This window comes from Macrobrachium nipponense, chromosome 44 (genome assembly GCF_015104395.2).
Source record: "Macrobrachium nipponense isolate FS-2020 chromosome 44, ASM1510439v2, whole genome shotgun sequence".
Lineage (NCBI taxonomy): Eukaryota > Metazoa > Arthropoda > Malacostraca > Decapoda > Palaemonidae > Macrobrachium > Macrobrachium nipponense.
Genome location: NC_087221.1, coordinates 16,058,895 through 16,083,894, shown reverse-complemented (window position 1 = coordinate 16,083,894; position 25,000 = coordinate 16,058,895). Strand labels below are relative to the sequence as shown.

At 35.2% G+C, this 25,000-nt stretch overlaps 1 protein-coding gene across 8 annotated transcripts in view; it reads left to right on the top strand.

Moving 5' to 3' along the window:
• Positions 1–25,000, top strand: part of LOC135204045 (CAP-Gly domain-containing linker protein 1-like) — a 273,397-nt gene that overhangs the window by 32,379 nt on the left and 216,018 nt on the right. For all 8 annotated transcript variants that reach the window (XM_064234002.1, XM_064234000.1, XM_064234001.1 and 5 more), the window contains exon 2: positions 3,692–4,359. In XM_064234002.1, coding sequence (XP_064090072.1) covers positions 4,206–4,359 — 154 coding nt within the window. In that variant the 5' untranslated portion in view covers positions 3,692–4,205. The remainder of the gene's footprint in view (positions 1–3,691; positions 4,360–25,000) is intronic.

The following is a 25,000-nucleotide window of genomic DNA, read 5'->3' as shown; positions in this document are numbered from 1 at the left end:
TATATATATTATATATATATATGTAGATGTATATATATCAATATACATATATATATTATATATATATATAATATATATATATAAGATATATAATATCCATATATGTACATATACTTTGAAACAATTACTTAAATGCTCATAATCCCTTACTGTTTAAGTATTGCTTTGATTCGAAAAAAAAACGATCAAACAAAATTTGCAACAATAATAAATTTCCAAACAAGAATGTCCTTCAGACACGTTCAGAAATTATGTACGTGTTGTACGACGAGGAAATGAACATCATCGTCACAGGATTATTTATCCAAATCGTGACCACAGAGCAACGCAGATGATTTCGTCTGCATCGATTCATATTGCTTTAAGTAGAGATCAAAATTCCATCTGCATGATCATGCAGTGCGTGAACGTTATCATTTTGAGAAATCATTACAATTTCTTCTTGCGATGCATTGTTAGCGAACGAGTTTATGTGCACTTTCCCTCTCGTTATTATATCGTGCAAATTTTTGATTATAGGAGGGGGATAGTTATATATGACAGTCTGTGGTCTTCCCGTCGTCATATTCGAAATGGCACAAACAAATAAAGTAAACCTCACCTTTGCCCTCTCATATTTTGGATGTCGCAAGACTAAATGGACTAAATCCTCCTGTCTTGGGGCCAGGACTAGACTAAGGCCTGGCATTGCCGTCTCAGCGGTCTCTGAAATAAAACTGAAAAATAAAAAGTCTGTGGAGAAGTGGTAGCAGGAGGTAATTAAAAAGAGAAGCATGATGAATTCGGATTGAATCTGGTGAATACTGATTACTGGTATACTTCGTTTTAACAACGTTCATAATGAATTTGCAACAGTCACCAAAATTGTTATAATATAGCCATGTTAAAGTTCATTTACCCTTAAGGCATACTTGTTTCCTCTAACTCAAATAATTAATATATATATATATATATATATATATATATATATATATATATACTATATATATAGATATATTCCGGCAATAGGGTTTGCGCCTACATATCTCCGGTATCGACGCTGCAAAACCCAGAGAATGAATAAAATACCGCATCTTATAGTTTAGAATATGCTTAGATATGGTGCAGAGAATAATAAATGAGAGTTGACCTGTTTAGTGAGAGAATGCTGGGTATTTGGCACTTACTGACACAAAGGTGAAGAGAAGTGCGTTCATGGGAACAAAGGATAAAGATAAAGAGCGATTGCGTCTGAGGTAGATGAAGTGTGATGAGCTACGAAAAAATAATGGTTTTAGTTTGACGGAGACTCTGGGGATGGTAGAAACAGGACAAAATGTTTTATCGCAATTACTGTGGGAATAAGGCTATGTGTGGTTGGAGGAAATAGTTGTAACGGTAGGAATATGTTTTCCAATAATGGAAAAGAGTAAGAGTGACCGGGTTTGGAGAATATGACTGGTTGGCTGCTCGAGGTAACTGAAATGTAAAAGTATGTGACACGGAAAGAGATGAGTTGTCAGTAGATGTGGAGTTTCTAGATCAAATGAAAATGGGGACATTCTTGTGAAAATGCATTTGGAAAAGTTTCATTGTCAGAAAAAAAGAATTTTTACAGGGATATTTAAGAAATAGAAAGACGAAAATGTACTTTACAGGTTGGTGATAATTGGCTAAATACATCACAGTTGTATTTTACATAATTATTGTAGTTACAAAGTAAATAGACCTACTCTGGTTGCATTACTGGTGGAAGCCTGTGCATACCTGGCACTCAGGTTGAGCAAGGCACTCCATTTTATTCCCGGACACACATACACACAAACACAGCTAGCGGGAGGTGTTCTTTTTACTTGATGAACTGAGATATTTTACAATAGTCTCATGACTTCCATATTTTTATTAGGATTATAGCCTTTTAAAAAGTTGAGAATTACTTGTTTCTTGCTCTTATTGTAAATATGAATTAATTTGCAATAAAATTAACGTGATATTAATTTAATTAATAACACTTTTAAGCACTTATAGTACATTTCTACTGTATATGCGAATTCAAGTATTTATTATTCAAGGCAACAACGCATCGGGGGAGGCCTTAATCCGCCAAATTAATATATATATATTATATTATATATATATATATATATATTACGAATACATATATATAATATATATATGTATAAAACTAAATATGTACATATATGTGTATATGATTATAGATATATATACTATATATATACATTATATATATATACATATATATATATACTATATATATATATATATATATATATATATATATATATATATATATATATATATATATATTATATATATATATATGATTTTAAGTGTGAGTGTGGCAGTAGTGCTTATCTTTTTTATATACTTTCTGGAGCCTACATGTAAAAATAAGCAGGAAATATGTGACATGATTTTATATCAACGTCGGTATCTTGACAGTCCAGTGGTCTCTACAGCATCACTGAACGCGTTGGTCGAGCCACTGCCATCTTGAATTCAAGATGGCGGTGGTCGAGTCCGCCAGGTGAAGAACTGCTTATCAAGCGTCAGTTACTTTCTAATTGACGCTTGAGAGCAGTCAAACGTCGATCAAAAGTCTTCTTAGGCGTACCAGGGCGCTTTTTCTGACACGGAATCTCATGGTTAGCACCTTCCTTATATCTGGTAACCCAGCGTCGAACTGAATGTCCCCTCACAACCAGCTGATCCGATATGTGCTTTGTTTTAAGGGCAGAATGCTTCAGTGCTCGTATCACTGCCAATATATGTTGACTCAAATCACCGTCTTGGGCCATATTAAGGTCACAGGAGGCAATAAAGTGATACGTAGTAGGCAAAAATTGCGGTGGGAGCGCTGACTAAAAAATGTATATAGCCACTTATTAAACCTCCAAGCTAGTGACTGAGCGCTCTCTCCTTGTCAGTGTCCAAGCTGCACCACTTCCTCTACGTGCTGTAGTTAGCCTAATGCACTGACGACATTTCTTCCCAACTTTTCCGTTCCTTCAAAATTCGATAGGATATTAGGCCGTTTGATGCTAAGCGGCCTAATATCTTGCCGAGTACTGTAATTCCCCTTCGGTATTATTTCTGAGGTAGAGCGAACTGGAACATAAACGAAATTTGTAGCTTAATGTGTGTGCGCGCGCGCGTGATACTGACAACGCAATCTGATAAATGCAAGAGTATGGGAGAGAGAGAACGAATAAGCAATAGAATCGAGAAAAAAGACAATATATTTGATCTTTTCTGCACAAGTTCCGTCTTTTACATGTCTATATTCATCTATCTGTTTTGTCTCTCCTTAATTCTTTTTTGTTTGTCATATTTATCTCACCTTTCCTCTTTTCGCATGTCGACATAGTATTGTGTGTCATCTTGCTTTACAAGTTAACCGCATATCACTATAGTTCCACAGGAATAACATTTCATTGTGAATTATAATAATTATCATAATAATGATGATAATGATAATGCTAATGCTAAGTATTACCACAATGGTCTTATCTAGAGCTGAAAAAAGCCTGATAGACAGATATATGGGTGAAGAAATCTAAATAAGGATGAATTCTGAATTCTCAAGTTTCTAATTCAACACGTCAGCTGTAAACAAGGATTAGACGTAATCATATTATGCATCTTTACGAGATAGTATTCAATGTTTAATTATGTTTATCTCTCCTTTCAGACCACAAGACCATCCAGAAAAAAGAAGCCTTCGTACCACCATTTACGATTTTATGTCCTGATCGTGTAAAAGTATTTACATATTTTGGACAAGAAAGATTAGCGTAATTTACATCGCAGAGCTGGTCTCTCAAGAGAAGTAGCGGTAGCCAACGCCCACCATTTAAGCCACTGCTCGCCTTCATTAACTAAATAAACACCATCTCTCTGGTCGTCCGATCCACATTAACAACCACAACCTTGCATTCATTTCCTGGCCAGTCGTTCACGACCAGAATTTCAGTTTTAAACACCGTTCATACGGCGTCCTAAACAAACATTAAACTCTCCCACAGCAGCCATTTTACAAGTCTTCAACACATACCCAAACACCTCTTGATAAAACATCGCAAAGCAGCAGGTGAGGTTATCGCATTCCCTCAAACGGCCCGACAAGGCAAAGGGGACCTCAGGCCGCCATCTGCACATCGCATTCTCTTGAAACTCGATTCCCTAAAGACCAGCAATTAAACAAGATGATGACCATGAATGGAGCCAAATATCTCGACCTGCGCTCCCCATCCCCCGTGAGGAGGGTGGCTTCCATCTCGTCCCCTGTGAGCGAGCTACAGCCTCTCATAGGTGTGAAAATTGCTCCCTTGTCAACGTCGTCGCCGTCTGCGAATGCCAGTAAGTACGCAGCGTGAACATCACGCACGGTCTCTTTGGCTTTGGTTTCAGATTCGACGTCTTCCGTTCTTCTGGCAGTCTTAACCAGGACATCATTTGGCTTTACATTCGACATACGTCGTACTAGAGGTCCATAATCACTCCTATTTCTATTATCAGTGAATAAATGTGTGTTCTCGCAAATTTCTTCGTTTTTCTGCAGTAATATATACTGAGAAGCAAATACACTCAACTTATGGTTTTAATAGATTACTTCGAAAATCTGCATTGCTTAACATTGGGTTTTGTAAATATATATCTATATATGCATATCTACATATACACATACACATATGCATATGTATACACAACACACACACACACACACATATAATATATATATATATATATATATATATAATATATATATATACACACCACACACACACACACACCCACATATATATATATATATATATATATATATATATATATATATATATATATATATATATATGTGTGTGTGTGTGGGTGTGTGTGTGTGTGTGTGCATGTGTGTGTGTGTATTCTAGTATGGAACGATTTCGGGTTGCTCCATTCAGACTTGAAGTACTTCTGCTGACCTAAGCAGCATAAATTACTGGCATATAGTAAGCAGTATAATTTAGTTGATCAGAACAACAAAAAGCGAAAAATCTTAAACCTCTGTATACCTGGATGCGAACATATAAAAAGGATTATATGCAATAAAATGTAAAATTTATTTATTCTTCGAGTATCAAAAAATCTTTTGACGATTAAAAGACGTTAAATATGATCACATTATCCAGAGCCTTTTCATATCCCTGTTGCACTACCTTTGTACCGAAAATGGATATAATAATAGTACAGGAAGCAAATATTCAACAGCTTGGCCTTATACGAACTCATCCCCAAGCACAAACAAAACAACATCGGGTATGTTACCGGGAAGTAAACACACCCACCGGTGTATAAATAAAAGGAAAAACACAGTAGTAGACCCCTTGCCCAAGATGCATATATCCTCGCCTCGAGTTGGCGGTAGATACTCGGTGATTATCCCTTGTTGAGGGCGTGCGAGGAGCCCCCAGTCTCATCCAACGAGGCGTTTTGGTCAAATATTTCTTAAAACGATTAAATACCTTCGCTACACAGGGTAGTACTTCGCCCAAGGCACGAGCAGGCTTCTAGGTCGACACCCAGGAGATTGTGATTTATTTGACGTGCCCGGCGACTGATAGCGTTTACTTAGGGTGTCTTAAAAAATGGTAGCTTAAATTCAATCATAAATTGCATGGTGCATGCGCTGTCTCTCAAGCTGTTTTGTTTAGGACGTTTATTCTTTGGATACTTTTGCTCATATTTGCGTAATCGTACTACATATGCACACTCACGCATATATCTACATAACTATGTGTGAGTATTTATATACATATATATGTATATATATAACAGATATATACATGCTTATATAAATGTGTGAATATATATATATATATATATATATATATATATATATATATATATATATATATATATATATATATAAGTTTTTGTATATGATGTTCCGCATCTTGTAATTTCAGCAATGATAAGTGATTGCAATATTTCTGAAGAAAATAACTTATTAATCTTTGCCATTCGGGCAACCACACACACACACACACACACACACACACACACACAGAGAGAGAGAGAGAGAGAGAGAGAGGGGGGGAGTGGTTATCATATCGCATTTCCTGTTTAGTCGAGTTTTGATGTCAAATGTGAAAATACATGTTTCCCAAATACGGTCACCAGACTTAGTAGAGTCCTAGTTTCCTGCTTTGAGAAGTGATCCGGATATATCCAGTAATAATAATAATAATAATAATATAATAATAATAATAATAATAATATAATAATAATAATAATAATAGTAAAAACTTTCACTCATATATCTCCTCTTGAAAACATAACAGTTATTATCTTGTAGACAACATTTTCCATAAAAATAGATGATGCATGAAACTATCTTCAAGTAGAAGACACCAAGTGGACAAAAAAATGTCGAGGTGAAATATTTTCCGCCAAAGGTCTTGTTAAGCATTCCTTATTCTATATTTCTTTGCTTAGGAACATTAATTCCACACGAAAAGATAATAATTCCAATTTCCAACGGCTATTCTCTCAAAAAAAAAAAAAAAAAAAAGTCCAAAACAAGATGTACTCGTGAAAGACAATGCATCGATCTCAGCACATTCCCGTTTGACCTTTGACTACGACCTGATCTTATCCTTGACCTAACCTGCTTTGCGTGGATCAAAAGTTAAGGTCAAAGAATAAATACCTATAGATCCACCACAAAAACTGCTGATTCCCTATCACCCATAAACAGCGCTTTAGAAAGCTAACTAGCGGATGGATAGACTCACAGAGAGCTGAAGAGACAGGCTGACAGATAGCTCAATTACTATATGTCCCGGGAAGGTAACCCATTGGCATAATATCTATATAATGAAATTTAATCTTTTCACTTACCCTTGCTCAGTACTGGATTTACAAGCTATAAGCTACATGAGCTGGTAATTAGATAAGAAATCTAGCAAGTGAACGACTTAGTAATTAATTAGGAAAGCTAGCAACTACATGACCTGGCAATTACATAAGAAATCTAGCAAGTGCACGACTTGGTAATTAATTTGGAGAGCTAGCAACTACATGACCTAGTAATTAGATAAGAAATCTAGCAGCTGCATGACTTGGTAATTAATTAGGAAAGCTAGCAACTACATGACCTGGTAATTACATAAGAAATCTAGCAACTGCACGACTTGGTAATTAATTAGGAAAGCTAGCAACTACATGACCTGGTAATTACATAAGAAATCTAGCAACTGGACGACTTGGTAATTAATTAGGAAAGCTAGCAACTACATGACCTGGTAATTACATAAGAAATCTGGCAACTGGACGACTTGGTAATTAATTTGGAAAGCTATCAACTACATGACCTGGTAATTACATATGAAATCTAGCAACTGCATGACTTGGTAATTAATTAGGAGAGCTAGCAACTACATGACCTAGTAATTAAATAAGAAATCTAGCAACTGAACGACTTGGTAATTAATTAGGAAAGCTAGCAACTACATGACCTGGTAATTACATAAGAAATCTAGCAACTGAATGACTTGGTAATTAATTAGGAGAGCTAGTACCTACATAACCTAGTGATTACATAAGAAATCTAGCAACTGCATGACTTGGTAATTAATTAGGAAAGCTAGCAACTACATGACCTGGTAATTACATGAGAAATCTAGCAACTGCACGACTAGGTCATTAATTGGGAAAGCTAGCAACTACATGACCTGGTAATTACATGAGAAATCTAGCAACTGCACGACTTGGTAATTAATTAGGAGAGCTGGCAACTACATGACCTGGTAATTACATAAGAAATCTAGCAACTGAACGACTTGGTAATTAATTAGGAGAGCTAGCGCCTACATAACCTAGTATTATATAAGAAATCTAGCAACTGCACGACTAGGTAATTAATTAGGAAGCTAGCAACTACATGACCTGGTAATTACATGAGAAATCTAGCAACTGCACGACTAGGTCATTAATTAGGAGAGCTGGTCACCTGATAAGAAATCTAGCAGCTACACGACCCTTGCTCAGTACTGGATTCACAAACTGTTTGCTACATGACCTGGTAATTAAATAAGAAATCCACCAACTACACGACTTGCAATCAAATAGAAAAGCTGTTAGCTACACGACCTGGTAATTACATAAGCAATTTAGCAACTGAACGACTTGGTAATTAATTAGGAAAGTTAGCAATTGCATGACCTGGTAATCAGACAAAAAATCTAGAAACTGCACGACTGCCAATCAAATGGTTTTAAAAGCTGTTAGCAATTGCATGACCAGGTATTAGAAAAGAAATACAGCAATTGCACGCCTTGCCAATAATTGGGAAACCTGGCAACTACATGGCTGGTAATTACAAAAATTCTAGCAACTGCACGATTTGGCAATTAATCGGGAAACCTGGAGACTACACGACCTGGTAATTACATAAGAAATGTAGCAATTAAATCTAACAACTCTGCACGACTTGGTAATTAATCGGGAAACTTGGCAACTATATGACATGGTAATTACATAAAAAAATCTAGCAACTGCACGGTTTGGTATTAATTGGGAAACTGCATAAAGTTAGCGTCAGTTATGTACTTAATCTCTCTCTCTCTCTCTCTCTCTCTCTCTCTCTCTCGTCCATTTTTTCCTGCATCCTACATGAATCCATCAGATGCTATTAGAGTCTAGACAATGCTGCGATGAGTTGTATTACTGTATACAATACCATGTTATGACTGATCATGATAGTTTCGTGACGTCTCGTACCAGTATCTTATCACTAATGTGGTATATCGCTTTGGCGTCGCAGTAGCATCGTATTTATGTCGTAATACAATCGTGGCGGTGATGTCATTTCTGCGATAGTTTGCTACCCACTACAGTTTATAAAAATCTTGACAGTAGACCTCAACTTTTACCTATTTCCACTACATTATCATTTGTGAATGAATAATATTAATATCTAGACTTTTTCCCAATTTTATATCACCAAATAGTTTGGTAACAGAATAAAAGATATAACATATACCAAGAATCCGATGAACTTTTAAGTAATGTTCACAAATCGGCTTATTTTGTAAAGCGTCCAACAAAAGCCAGGTAAATGTGCTGAGGTTGGAAGTTCATTACGGGTAAAGTATTGAATAAAGAATGAAAGAGATGTCACATAAATTTAAAAGCAATACCGGCAAATGCACGAAAAATTCGATTATTATGACAACAACATAATCAATTACATTAATAAAAAAGCAGAATATGTAATGTCAACGAGCGAATGGAGAAACACTTAATAAAAAAAAAGAAGAGATGTCACATAAATTTAAAGGCAATACCGGCAAATGCACGAACAATTCGATTATCATGACAACGTAATCAATTACATTAATAAAAAAAAAGCGCAATATGTAGTGCCAACGAGCGAATGGAGAAACATTTAATAAATAAAAAAATAAGAGATGTCACATAAACGTTAAAGCACTACCGGCAAATGCACGAACAATTCGATTACTATGACAACAACGTAATCAATTACGTTAATAAAAAAGCAGGATATGTAATGTTAACGAGCAAATAGAGAAACATTTAATAAAAAAAAAAAATCCAAAATCTAATTAAGAATTCCATGCGCGAATGAATATGCAAATAAGACAATGCGTAAGCCGCAGAGTTATGAAAATGTAACGCGCGGTTTTCTGTGACTAATTTTATATTAATATTCTCTCTCTACCTACACTTGATGAGCCTTCGCTCCCCCGCTGGGAACTGGATAACGTGGGGCCACTCTTGACTATAAAAGCTAGACGATTTTCTGGTTTCGTTATGTTTGACGAAAATGGAAAAAGGGGGATGAAGGGAATTTATTATTATTATTATTATTATTGGAGAAACAAATCCACAGTTATGTAAATGTACATATATTTCAGTTTAAAAACTGAAATATATGTACATTTACATAACTGTGGATTTGTTTCTCCATTTGAAGACTCGTGCTACTATGAGGATTTTATTATTATTATTATTATTATTATTATTATTATTATTATTATTATTATTTGGGAAGAAGACCCTCTTTTAAACAAATTCTGTTGAATGAATGGCAGAGTTCAGCGAATTAATCTTATAGTATCTTTTCTATTTTTCTTATTACTCACTTTTCTGGCTCAGCGATACTTCGCGCAATAATTGGTTCCCAATATGAATATTGGCCAATTATTGCGAAGTATCGCTGAGCCAGAAAAGCGAGTAATAAGAAAAATAGAAAAGATAATACATAAGATTAATTCGCAGAACTCTGCCATTTTATTCAACGGTATTATTATATTATTATTATTATTATTATTATTATTATTATTATGATTATTATTATTATTATTATTATTATTTTATTATTATTATTGTTTTATTTATTTTATTATTATTTGCTGGAAGAAGACCTTCATTAATACAGGCTATTTCAGCCGCGTTTGTTTTGTATAGAAGTTTCTCTATCCTTCTTATGACTGCATTTTCTGCTATAGTCAAGTTGGCTATCAAAACGCCAAATGGGGGATTCATGTAAAAAAACGTGGTGTTTGTGAAATTGAATATATTATACAGGATGCAGTACAAATGGATCTTAAGCGTAATCGACAAAAGATACTAAACGACTCATATATGCAAAATAAACGCGGCTGAAATAGCCATTATTTTCAGTAAAACCTGTATTATTATTATTATTATTATTATTATTATTATTATTATTATTATTATTATTATTATTCTAAATATCACTGGTATGCAAAGAAGTTTCCTCAAAATGTTGATAAATGTTAAAGAATTTTACAATAAACAGAGGCAGATATTAAGTGGAAGTTGCAACCTTTCAGTAAATGCAGCATGTCGACTACTTTCTCTCTCCCTCTGTCTCACTCTCTCTCAATAGTTATATACTATTTATATACATATGTATATACTATATGAATGTATGTATATAATTTATATCTACCTATATATATATATAGTATATATATAACCATATACATATATATATATATATTATATATATATATATATATATATATATATATATATATATATAATATTATATATATATAGGTCAGACTCATTTTACGGAATGAAAAATTATAGTTTTAATGCCAAACGATATGTGAAATGTTCTTAGAAGCAAGAACGGCACCTGGCTATTCTGAAATCCCTGTGTACAGGCGCCCATGTTATTTGCAACTTGTTGGGACCTATGAGGTCATTCAGTGTTGAATGGGAAATTGACAGTAGGAAAGTCTGAAAGGGGTAACAGGAAGAAAACCTCACAGCTGTTGGAAGAGGGTTGGAAGTCAGATGGAAGAAAGAGCACGAACGGAGGTACAGTAAATGGAATGAAAGAGGTTGTAGCTAGGGACCGAAGGAACTCTGCAAAGGCTCTCAAGTACTGCCTACAGTGCAGCATGTGAGGTGCACTGACGTCATTACCCCTATGGTATATATATTTATATATATATATATATATATATAATATATGCATATATATATATATATATATATATATATATATATATATATATATATATATATATATATACATATATACTAGTTCATTATGGCAACGTTTCACGACAGTTGCTTTCGTTGCATTTTCAAGGCTGCAATAACATAAAAAAAACCTTCTTGCAAAAAGTCACCTAAAAACATCGATATATTCATATAAATTATAAGATAAATAAAATATTCATATAAATATAAGACAAATAAATACAGTGGGAATAGGAACAGGACATACAAAAACAGCACAAATAATAAGACTAAAAACATAAGTTTTCTCAAGAACCCAGCAAGAGCAAGAAAGGACGAGAGAAGGAAACAGTAAACAAAAGGTTAAGCGATAAATTGAACCGGATGTTGTTTGAGTATTTAGTGTTATGGCCGTCTTCTTCACAATTAATACAGGTTGGGGCAGAGAGGACGACCAATTTTGAAAATTTCACAAAATCATGAACTATAGTTTAAAATTTTTTTTATTGGCATTACTGAGTTCACATTGAATTAGTATTTGGCAAATGTAAGTTTGGAAAACAACATCGTTCATGTTGTGTCCGTTTTCATTGATGCATTTCTGAAGGCGTTCCTGGAAGTTGGCCTCCTCCACTCTCTCCAGCATTGCTCCGTCAATTTGGGCAACTTCCACGCGAATAGCTTCTTTCAAATCCTCCAGTGTACGGGGCTTATGCTCATACATACGTGCTTTGAGGTATCCCCACAAGAAATAATCACAAATGGACAAATCAGGGGACCAAGGGGGCCATGGAGTGTTAGCAAACCTGGAAATGAGGCGGTCAATGGACGTGCGGTGACCGCCTCATTTCTAGGTTTGCTGACACTCCTTGGCCCCCCTAGGTCCCCTGATTTGTCCATTTGTGATTATTTCTTGTGGGCATACCTCAAAGCACGTGTGTATGAGCATAACCCCGTACACTGGAGGATTTGAAAGAAGCTATTCGCGTGGAAGTTGCCCAAATTGATAGAGCAATGCTGGAGAGAGTGGAGAGGCCAACCTCCAAGAACGCCTTCGGAAATGCATCAATGAAAACGGACACCACATGAAGGATATTGTTTTCCGAACTTAAATTTGCCAAATACTAATTCAATGTGAACACAGTGATGTCAATAAGATTTTTTTAAAAGTAAATTTCATGATTTTGTGAAATTTTCAAAATTGGTCGTCTTCTCTGCCCCACCCTGTAGATTCAAGTATATTGATGGGACCGTCTTCTTGATCGGGCTTGTCCTATTATAGAAAAATCTTTATAATTAACATCGATTTTGCATATTTTGACATGATTTCTTACACCTGACTGCTCTCGATTAGTCAGTTTAAATCCAGTTCTGTAACTTACACATTTATAGGAATCTATGCGAATCCGTAGTAGGCTCTTCATGCATCACTTAACCTATTGTTTGGTTCATTCTATCGCCTATAAAATAAGTGCTTTTATCATCGATTCCACTTCTAAAATCAAAATTATGAATTCATTCAAAAAGACATTCGGTTGAGTCTTCCTTCTTCAGCCTCTAGTAAATCAAACAAATGATGCCTCCCCTCCCTTCTCATTCAGCATTTCTGAAGAAAAAAAAGTTAGGTATATCTTAGTTTAACCAGACCACTGAGCTGATTAACAGCTCTCCTAGGGGCTGGCCCGAAGGATTACATATTTTTACCTGGCTAGGAACCAATTGGTTACCTAACTTTGGGACATACAGCTTATTGTGGGACCCTAACCACATTATATCGATAAATGAATTTCTAATTACCAGAAATAAATTCCTCCGATTCAACGTTGGCCGAGCGGGGAGTCGAACTCGCGACTACTGAATAAGTCGTCGAGCGGGTAAACCCCTCGTCCAACGAGGAAGTGATCTCTGAAGAGAAATACGTCAAACGCGATAAGACCTATAAAAAAAACTGTTGAAAAGAGAGACGAAGATAAAAGTGAATTAAGAAGTAATCGGAGTCCTTGAGAAGGAGCCCCTGACACGAGGACGAGGTGTAGGATGATGGATGGTAGTGAGGGAAGCCTCTCCTTCGAACAGGTGTCCGTTGAATGATCCTTCGTGACCATGTAAGGATTATCTAATGCATGTAGGGCCTGGCGATTAAGAAATAGAAGATATTTCCCTTAAGGTGTCATTTTTTTTTTTCTCTCTCTCTCTCGAACGTTCTCTCAGGCTGGTGAAGCGGTCTTACTTCTTTTTGTTCCTGAGAACCTGGCATCTCTTTTAGGGACGCAGTTGTGATACTTGTAAGATTCCTGCCCTAAATAACAGTAAAATATACTTTATTTCATCGTGTTTTTCAAATTAATGTCAGAATCGAGCATCTTTGTCGTAATACGAATCTGTGAACGCTAAATACTTAAGCTAACATTTTCTCTGAATAGAACCTCAACGATCTTTTTTATTTTTAAGAAGGGAATATTTTCAAATATTCTCTCTCTCTCTCTCTCTCCTCTTCTCTCTCTCTCTCGTCTCTCTCTCTCTCTCTCTCTCTCTCTCTCTCCTCTCTCTCTCTCTCTCTAAGTGTTAGACTTGTTCAGCTATGCTGTAAATATCAGTTTGCATTAAAAATATACATTACAATTATAGATGGAGTATATGGTGCACACACATTTACATTATATATCTATATATATATATATATCTATATTATATATTTATGTACATATATATATGTGTATATATGCATACTTTTCTTGGTAGCGTGGTTTAGGTTATCCTGACCTTAACCTATCAGGCACGAGTTTGAATCCCACCACGGAGTTCTTTTTTTTTATAGTTCCTTTAATTGGGTTCAAGACTGGTAGTGATAAGTGTATACATTAGGCGTGAGGGAATAAAAAGTTTATAGGCTACTGTTGTTATTACAAATCCATACATATCTGGTATATATATATATATATAATATATATATATATATATATATATATATATATGAACAAACACACACACACACCCATTACACACATACACACACACACACACACATATATATATACCATTAATATAATATAATATAATTAATATAATATATATTTATATATATATACAAATATATATTTATATATAATATATATATATACTATATATATATAATATATATATAGCTTACATACGAAGACAACTAGTATATATGATGAATCCCTCTTACCCTGACTACCATTCAAGCCTACTATGCCTTTGGTTGGAAATAATTTGACCATGACCACAACAACCTATTTTGTCAATTTTACACTTGACTTTTTGTTTATTCTCTCAAACATTAAGCCTCATATAACTAATATAGAAATCTACACTGCCATGAGAAAAACATCCACCCAAAGTGAATTATATATTGCAAGCCTTCCTACCCTGATTGGGATTCGAACTGACGCCTTTAGTGGTTGGAACTAGGGTAACAGTGACTGTAACCACGTAACCATCTACGACAAAGTCAGTGAGTCAGTGTCGGTTAATATGACCTCAAATGACATAAGCCTGATTCTGGGCATGCTAGGTGAATATTACAGTTTCCTTGGTTAAAGTGATTTCTATATTCAAACGTTATTTGTGGCTTAACATTTTAAAGTATAAAAGGCCACGAGTAAATCTTGCAAACCATCATAGTTTTTATTTATTTACACTTATACATATACACAATTTTATATACGGCGCGCGCGCACGCACACACATACACACACACACACACACACACACACACACACGCATATATATATATATATATATATATATATATATATATATATATATATATTTATTTAATAATAATAATAATAATAATAATAATAAATTATTAGAGACTTTCCGAACCGGAAGCAACCTGTTAGGATGAGAAAACTCAAATGGTAATCAAATTAGTTAAGATACCACTCTAATTTTATCTAACTTAAGACTCTGGAAAGATCTCACTTGGCTTGAATCCCAAACATAACTGACCTCTCCTTGAACGCCAGTTGCCCAACTTGAAACGTTCAAACCTAAAATAGATTACCTAGTACAATATCTGCCTTCTTGATCGCCAGCCAACTTAACCACATTTTATATACATACGTATGTGTATATACATACATATACATATATACGTAATATAAATACTATTATATATATATATATATTCTATATATATATATAGTATAGTAGATATATATAATCGTTATAATAATATAAGATATAAACATATCTGTATATGTATTTATATACATATAAATATACATATGAATAAGTATATATGATTTATATAAATAAAAATAAGTATTTATACATATATATGTGTTCATATTTAGAACGTATTAGTCCATAAAACATGTCATGTCCATTTACCTAATACACTATTTGCATTTCGCATGAGACATATTTCTTTTCATTTACAATCTTCTGTTGAATATTCTACACGAACGGCCCTGAAACTGAAAAGAAGTTCAAAAAATAGGTAAAAGCAAAACTTCTTTTTAATACATCACGGTTCGTGAGCTTATAAATTTTATAACCACTGTGATTTTAACAGAAGACATAATATAAAGGTAAGTTTGAGACGATTCAAACTATGACAACAGCTGAGAAACCAAAATGGTTATGTATGAACAGTTCATCTTCATGATGTGATCTTCCATGTGTATATGCATACGCGTACACAAAAATTTTCGGTTACATGATGTTCTTGCATTGACTGCTTTCAAGACACAAAGTAATTTGTATAAACCTACAGCATATTTGTATGATTTCTTTTCCATCAGTTCCTTGCAAGATTCAAAACATTCTTTCACAAGTATCATCTCTTGGCTTTAACAATACATGAAAATACTCATTAAAACAATAAAATGTATAGTTTATCTTCAGGTAAAGATGGGAAGATATTTCCATTCTTGTAGATCAGTCAATTTTCATTTGCAGTCTCAACCTCCAAAAGGTACGAGGCGAGAGATATTACCTCAGGAAAGGTTAGTCTTGAAGATGATGTTGTTGGGTCACTTTTGGCAGCAAAGGGGTGCGTTCTCAGTAAACGACAAGTACGAACGCACCTTGTGTGAGGCCATTTAGGATTTGAAGGCGTAGCCTTCGCTGTTACGATTAATCTGGATTTAATGTCATTCAGGGCTGGACTAAGAGGATGCGTTTTGCGTGAGTGAATTCCTTCCTAAGATTCAATTGTTGTCGTTTAATAATTTGTCTCCTTAAAAAGAAACTCAAATGGTACAGAGCTATTTTTGAAATGCAGTTCGCGTCAGATACTATTAATCGAATTTCATTTACACAATATCTGCTCGTTTCTTCTTAAGTCTAGTATTGTATTTAATGGAGGATTACTTTTGAAATTGTGGGTTCTTTTGAAATTAATGCTATATAAATTTACTTGTATCTTTTAAATTATTTAGACCTTAAATTATTAGTCTTTTAAGCTTTGTTATACTTTCAACAATAAAGAGTTGTCTGTTCATATGCCCTCAGTAATAATATAACAGATAAATTTTCGATTAAGTGATACGTTGATGTGACGTACGCATCCACAAATTCATTCCAGATGCACTGAGATCCTCAATGTGACTCATTGCCCTTGGCATCATCAGACTCTCTCTCTCTCTCTCTCTCTCTGTGACTATCAAGTGCATCTTCTGCAAACACATTCAAGCGGTTGAAAAATAACGAGACGGTGTAAATAAATTAATTAACTAATTAAATAATTAATAACTTAATGCACATTTATCAATCATGAAAATGAAATAGGCCAATTTAACGAGTCTCTTATTAAAGCAAATATACCCGAAATTTTCTTCGGTTCTTGAATGTACGAACAAGCCAGAAGTAACATTAAATTCAACGTGAGTTGTTTCGCTTTCATAAAAATTCCTGTTCGTATAAAATGCTTTCATGAGATATGGTGGTAAAGAGCAAGGTAGACAGGATTATGGATTGTCCTCATTCACAGCGCTATTTCTACGACGTTTAACCAGACTACAGTTTAGACTCCTTAAAAGCATCGAGAGAGCTATTGTTTTGTTTATCCTGCTCTGCGCATAAGAGTCTGCATCGATGCTCTGACTTTTGTTAAACAATGACCTCCATTTGCATGTGAACAGGCTCTTTAAAAAGTGCACGGAGGTTACCTCCATGTTACACCTCCCATTTAAACCGAGGAAGAAAGCAAAGTAATGAATCGAAGAGGAACAGCAACTGAATTCCAACAAGTTCAAATCAATAAAACCCAGAGACAACAGCGGACTGTAACTGCACCATAAAGAGAGAGAGAGAGAGAGAGAGAGAGAGAGAGAGAGAGAGAAGAGAACTGTAACTGTATTAGTGAAAAAAAAGCAATACATAAATCACCACAAAAAATGATTTTGACTACAACGCAGTTGTAGACGTAGAGGGACCCTAACCTCCTTCAGACCTCCCCAGTCACAGGCCCCCTCCCCCCCACCCCCAATTACCCAGTCGACTTAAAACCTCCCCTTCCAGGAGGCGAGAGTCCTCCCGCGAGGGAACTGCCAAACCCCAAACACTTTACACAGCTTGAGAATCGTTGTGGGTGGACATGGCGACTCCACCCTGAAACCCACGTATACCTGTTAGGGCATGAGAGTCGTTGGTAGTTGTGGCAGCAGGTGAAGTGGGTATTGGTGGGTTGGGGAGAGGGTAGTATTCATATTGCTACCTTTGCCTGTTTCTTATTGGACTGGCATCCGTTTCCTTCCGTGGTTGGTTTTGATTACTTCTTCTTCCGCTTCTGACAAGCTGAGAATCGACACTCCAGTACAAACCTGACAGTCAAATCTCTCTCTCTCTCTCTCTCTCTCTCTCTCTCTCTCTCTCTCTCTCGTCTCTCTCTCTCCTCTCTCTCTCCCAAATCAAAACACAACCTTGGTTCTCACAGAACTTTTCGCTCATATATCACAATCACACACCAGGAAGGCGCACTTCCATATATGTAACGGATGCATGTATGCAAAGGTACCGTAAGAAGCTTCGATATATAGTCAATATATATAAAGTTTAATTGTTGCAACAATGAAGTCATAATATTATATATAATATATATATATATATATATATATATATATATATATATATATATATATATATATATATATATGTTTATGTCTGTATATATATACACGTACGTGCAGAGAGAGAGCACATACGCACACGAACACACGTGAATTTACACAACAAACAACGAGGACATATTTATAATTCTGAAGAGGCCCTCATGTTCATATTTAGATCAGGTGAGGCCCCAAAAATCACTCCCAGTTTCTTATGACCTGGGTGGATCACCCGAAAGGTCCCATACATCCTCTTTTACTGTCTGTGTTTAATGGTCTCCTTATGGTTTGATTAGAGGTCCTTGGACCATAGGCAAGAGTTTACGGACCGTGTAATCGCGGATGTGATGGGAAGATTGGCCCTGCCTTAGTACTACGTTATTTCTCGAGGGGAAAAAAATATATATAGAGGTTATCAAAATCTACGGGAAAATTGGCCGTATTTTAATTTCGGACGCAATTGGAGCAATATAAGCAATAGGAAAATTGGCCGTATTTTATTTTTTGGACGCAATTGGAGCTATATAAGCAATAGGAAAACTGGCCGAAAAATTGGCCGTGTTTTATTTTTCGGACGCATATGGAGCTATATAAGCAATAGGGAAATTGGCCGTGTTTTATGTTTCGGACGCATATACAAGCAATAGGAAAATTGCCAGTACTTTTTTTCGGACGTAATTGGAGCTATAAAAGGTAAAGGAAAATTACCCGTACTTTATTTTTCCGGAAGTAACTGAAGCTATAAAGGCTAAAGGAAAATTTTCCGTGCTATTTTTTTCGGGATGTAATTGAAGCTATAAAAGCTAAAGAAAATTTGCCCGTGCTATCTTTTCCGGAAGTAACTGAAGCTGTAAAGGCTAAAGGAAAATTGCCCGTACTGCATAGTTTCTCACGTCAATCACAGCTATAAAAAGCTAAGGTAAAACTGCCGGTGCCTCAGTTTTCGGACGAAATTTATATCATATAAATCTACTGAAGAAATGCCTGCTGTTCCTTTTTTGCGTTCGTTATTGAAGGTACAAATCTACTGAAGCACTGTCAGTCCATTATACTTTTCAGAAGTAACTGAAGCGTTGTAAATCTACTGATAAATTACCCGTACCTTATATTTTTTTTACACACGACCGAAGCTCTAGAAATCTGAAACAAGGGCCAAACCTTAGTTAAATTAGCTTAGTATATACATAAAGTCTTACAGCCAGTGTAAAACAATTAGGAGAAGAAATATTATAACTATTATCTCCTTTAAGAATCATCATTCCGGACTAGATAATTTGCAAAGAGGTTCACAACCCTCTTCCTAGTCCCCTTTAAGTTTTGTGTAAAAGGAAAATATTGAGATGGTTTTTCGTCTGTCAGTCCGCCCTCCGATCTTAAAAACCACTGTGGCTAGAGGGCTGCAAATGTGCATCTTGATCAAACCTCCGATCATCAAACATACCAAATTGCAGCCCTATAGCCTCAATAGTTTTTATTTTATTAAAGTTTAAAGTTAGACACGATCGTGCGTCTGTTACTGCTATAGGTACCAATAACACACGTCACCACTGGGCTGTGGCTGAAAGTTTCATGGGCAGCGGCTGAAAGTTTCATACAGCATATAACTCAATTGCAAAGAATGAACTTTGGCGAATTTTTTACTTGTTTTTCTGTCCTCACTAAAGAGGAGGATTAGAATCTTCTGTCGCCCACATTCGTCCACAAACAAAAACAAAAACAAAACAAAAAAAGCAAAGAAAAAAAAGCAACCTCTTAGAAGCAGATCAACTACAAGGAGGCGTGAGATTTATTGTAACGAGGCGACCTTTGTGGATGGTGCAAAAGGTAATCATAGGTGTGTAGCTTCGTCCACCCAGGACACAATGACGTCTTTTATCATTTGATGGTTGTCCTCATAGTATTCATATCAGCACTGTTGTTTTTCCATTATTTGGGATAAGACTTAATTAATCATTAACTTAAGAACATTATTATTATTATTATTATTATTATTATTATTATTATTTTAATATTATTATTATTATTATTATTATTCTTGACGTTTTTGTTGTCCTGGTAAAGTTCCTAATATTCCTGTCGTTTCTTTCGCTAATGACGTGTTTTCGACTTCTCATTTGCAATATTATTCTAATAAAATTATGCCATGAATGTTGGCCGACGACAACAGTCCACCGCACATTCGACCCTTTAACCAAACGCAGCTTCGCACCACTAACCCCCAGGAGTGCAATACATACGAAGAAACGCGTTAGGATTAATTTTACGGTTGATAATTAGCTAAAATATTAACAATGATTTCAGCCGTAAAACCTGCTCCTAAGAAATAAGTGAGCACACGATATCTCCTCGGACGGACTGATAAGTCTTTGAGACATACTAATCCTTCTAACTCCTTGTAACCCTGTGGTTCTGAACTTATTCCCAAATGCCTGCAAGGGTCATCGAGTCCGGAGGTATCTTTATCGTGTCCTGGCTGCTTAGCGTTACGAAATCGAACGCACTTTTAACCCATAGGTTGCCAAGGCATGATAATTGAGGCAAAAAACTTACGGGCCGATATAGGATTATGACAACTAATCTTAAAACTTGTCATATTGGTTATTCTTTTCTCTAGCTTGCAGAACTTGTTAAAAATACCTACATATCGAAGAAAATCTCCAATTGCTGGAAACCGCTCTTTCTTTAAATATCAATTCGGGTGTTTTTGATATTGGAATGAATGTCTTTACGGTGACACTTCCGTAATCTGCAGTTGGATTTTAGTTCCGTCAAGCAGACTAACCTAACAGTCTCTGAAAGGGAGAAAAATTGTAACTGTCATGAAAAACAGAACCAGAAAGTCCATTCGAAAGCCAGGACGCGGAAGGGAAGAATCCGAAGTGGAAACTGAGTCTATGGACCTCGTACCCGTAAGGGCGGCCCCAACAGCCATTTTATCCTCCAGTGAGGGAGATGGCGCGATAAGGGCACTTCGGACGCCCGCTCCTTCCTCGAAGGCACCTCCGACGCCCCCTACATAAGCAGACAAATATATCGATTAGGCAGTTTCGCACTTCATGAACCCACCTGAAAGGATAATGAACGGTTTGAGAGAATAAATGAATCGTAATTACACCCCCGGGACAATCCAGGGTAAGAATTTGCATTATTTTTTTTATCAAGATCCAACGATGCGATCATCACTGATGGAAGACAGATCCCCCGGGTAAATGCCGTCTTGAATATTGTTTGAATTTGAAGACATTTAAACAAAGGAGATGCGGGGAGCGAAGAAAGTGAAAAATATTATCGGATCACGTCCTTACTATTAAGGAATGCTTCATTCAGAGAAAAACATCCTTATTATACAGGAATGCTTCATTCAGAGAAAAACATTATACCTACTATTGAGGAATGCTTCATTCAGAGAAAATCATTCTTATTATACAGGAATGCTTCATTTAGAGAAAAATATTATCCTTACTATTGATGAATGCTTCATTTTAGTGAGTTCTACACACGCGCGCGCGCACACATACATACGAACACAGTCCTAAATACGGCGAAACGCATTTGACCCCCATGGAACTATAATTTGTACCAAAGACGGCGAAACAGTGTAGATGAATCACTGTTTCGCCGTGTTTAGTACTAGCCCTCTGGGATCAAATGTTCCTAAGCGTATTGGTTATTTCACATATGCCCTAGAGATCTCGTGAAATCCCTGGTTTTCACATATTCCCTGAAACACATACATATGTATATATATACATTGTATATATATATTTATACATATGTCCATAAATATATAATATATAGCCTATATATGTCTAAAATATGTGTGTATATATATATATATATATATTATATATATATATATATATATATATATATATATATATATATATATATATATTACATAAGATAACAATAATTAAACCTCTATCTTTGCGGTTACGTAAAGAAAAGACCGGCAATAATAAATCTCTGCCCACGGATGGAACGTCAGCCGGAGAGTAATAAACTATTTAAATCCACGAAGCGATTCCCGCTCTCCTTCGCGAAGTCCTCATAAGACACTGCAGAAGGTCCTTAAGGATCCTTAAGGATATGTGTCTTTCTTTCGTCATTTTTCTCTCTTTCATATCCTCTCCTTTTCTTTACTCTGTTTTGTTTTTTTCTTTCTATTTTTCATCTCTTCTTCTTCTTCTTTTCCTCATCCACATTTTCTTCTTCAAATCTTCTCTTCCACCTTTTTCTCTCCCCCCCTCTTTTTTCAGTTCTAATTCTTTTCTGTTCATTCCCTCCATACTTCTTATTCTTGTCCTTCTTCCTCCTCTTCTTATTTTTCATTCCACTTCATCTTCTTTCTTCCTCTTCTTCTTCTTCTTATTTTTCATTCCACTTCATCTTCTTTCTTCTTCTTCTTAATTAATTCCATTTCATCTTTCTTTTCTTCCTCCTCTTCTTCTTTTTCATTCTACTTCATCTTCTTCTTCTTCTTCCTTCCATTTCATCTTTCTTATTTTCCTCCTCTTCTTCCTTATTCTCTTACTTCATTCATTCTTATCTTTCCTCTTTTCTTTTTCTTCTTCTCAATTCCACTTCATCTCTTTCTTTTTTCTCTTCCTATTTTTCTTTCTTCTTCTTCCAAAACCATGCGTTGTCAAGCGACGCCTCCCCCTACCCCTCCATGTCAGTCCATCAACAGTCATATTCTTCTTCGCCGACTTCTGCTTCGTCACGGGAGGACAAAAGAGAATCGAGGAAAAGGCCGAGTCGGACGGACCTTTGGTCAACACAGGACCTGTCGTAGCATTTCTGGTCTTCAGAAGAGGCGCCCTTTGTTGTTATTCCTACGAGTATTGTAGCTATAATCTCTGTTGTGATTTCTGTCATTGTTAAAGATGTTTCAGTGTACTCTCGTTATCTTTATTTTCTTTCTACTTTCGTTCTCTGTGGCATCATTATCAGAGTTTGGGAAGACACGGATATAATTACGAAGGGGCACAAGCAACACCCAAGTCACTCACCTTTGTGAGTGCATCCTGAGTCCCTCTCTCTACTCGTCTCTCTCTTCTCATCTCTCTCTCATTCTCCTTCTCCCCCTTCCTCTCTTTATATATATATATATCTATATATATATTAATTATATATATATATATATAATAGATATATATATTAAATATGCACGTTCTCAAACTCTCACATATGTTAATTATATATATATATATATATATATATATATATATATATATATATATATATATATAAATCAGAAGGCATTGAAGAAGACTGCATTAAACATAGTCACTTTATTCTCATTGCGACGTTTCGAGACCAATGTCTCATCATCCAGGCTAAAATAAAAGATAAAAAACTGATAAACAATACAACATTAAATTATTTTGTTGACATAAAAAAAAACACACATTCAATATAGTAATACAAGGAAAGTCACAACATTGAAAATACAAGTTACTCTAAAAAATGAAATAAAATAAAACGAAATATATAAAAATAAATAAAAAGGACATTATGAAAATTAGGAATAAAAAAAGACACCTTGTCTCAACGACGTTCGGTTGCTGTATGGGAAACGCATCGAAAGTAAACAAGAAGAAGGGCCTGGTTTAAGCTATGTACAAGGGAACAGATAAAGAGTGGATGGTAAAGGTTGGAACTAGTTTATTTATAGCTAGAGATTCTAAAATTGGAAGTGATGTTCGTATGGACTTGATAACAATAATCTTGAAATCCTTATAGTTTATACTATTTTTACAAAATTTCCCATCATTTCTAATGTTAGATAGTTTCTGAGTTGGACAGTTTACACCCTGTACGGAAACTAATGCCCATATGTGCATCACATCTAACCTTAAGCAAGCGGCGCGTGTTTCCAACGTAAGTCTGCCTATTGCATCGGCAGCAAGTATAAATGTGTGTGTATAATATATATATATATATATATATATATATATATATATATATATATATATATATATATATATATATATATTATGTATAGTTACACATATAGATACAAAACCATTTTAATTCAAAATCACTTAGCTTTACAATATTTATTTTCTAGATTCAAATTCCACTAATGATTATCTGAGAAAAAATCAGGGAGCGCCCACACTGATATTTATGAAAGACGAAAATTAAATGCTAGAGGATAATAGAATAAGGACTGAAAAAAGTAGGAGGCAGCGATGGTCGGGTCAGGGTCAGGGTCAAACTGGGATCGCATTGCGCAATGCCTGACTCCCGCCTTACGATTTCTGCCGGAAAGCGAATTTCGATTAAAAAAGCAAAGTTATTCTTCTGTGCTAATAATAATAATAATAATAATAATAATAATAATAATAATAATAATAATAATAATATCGCAGCTCAAGGCCATATACAAAATCATTTACTGCAAAAACATTGTA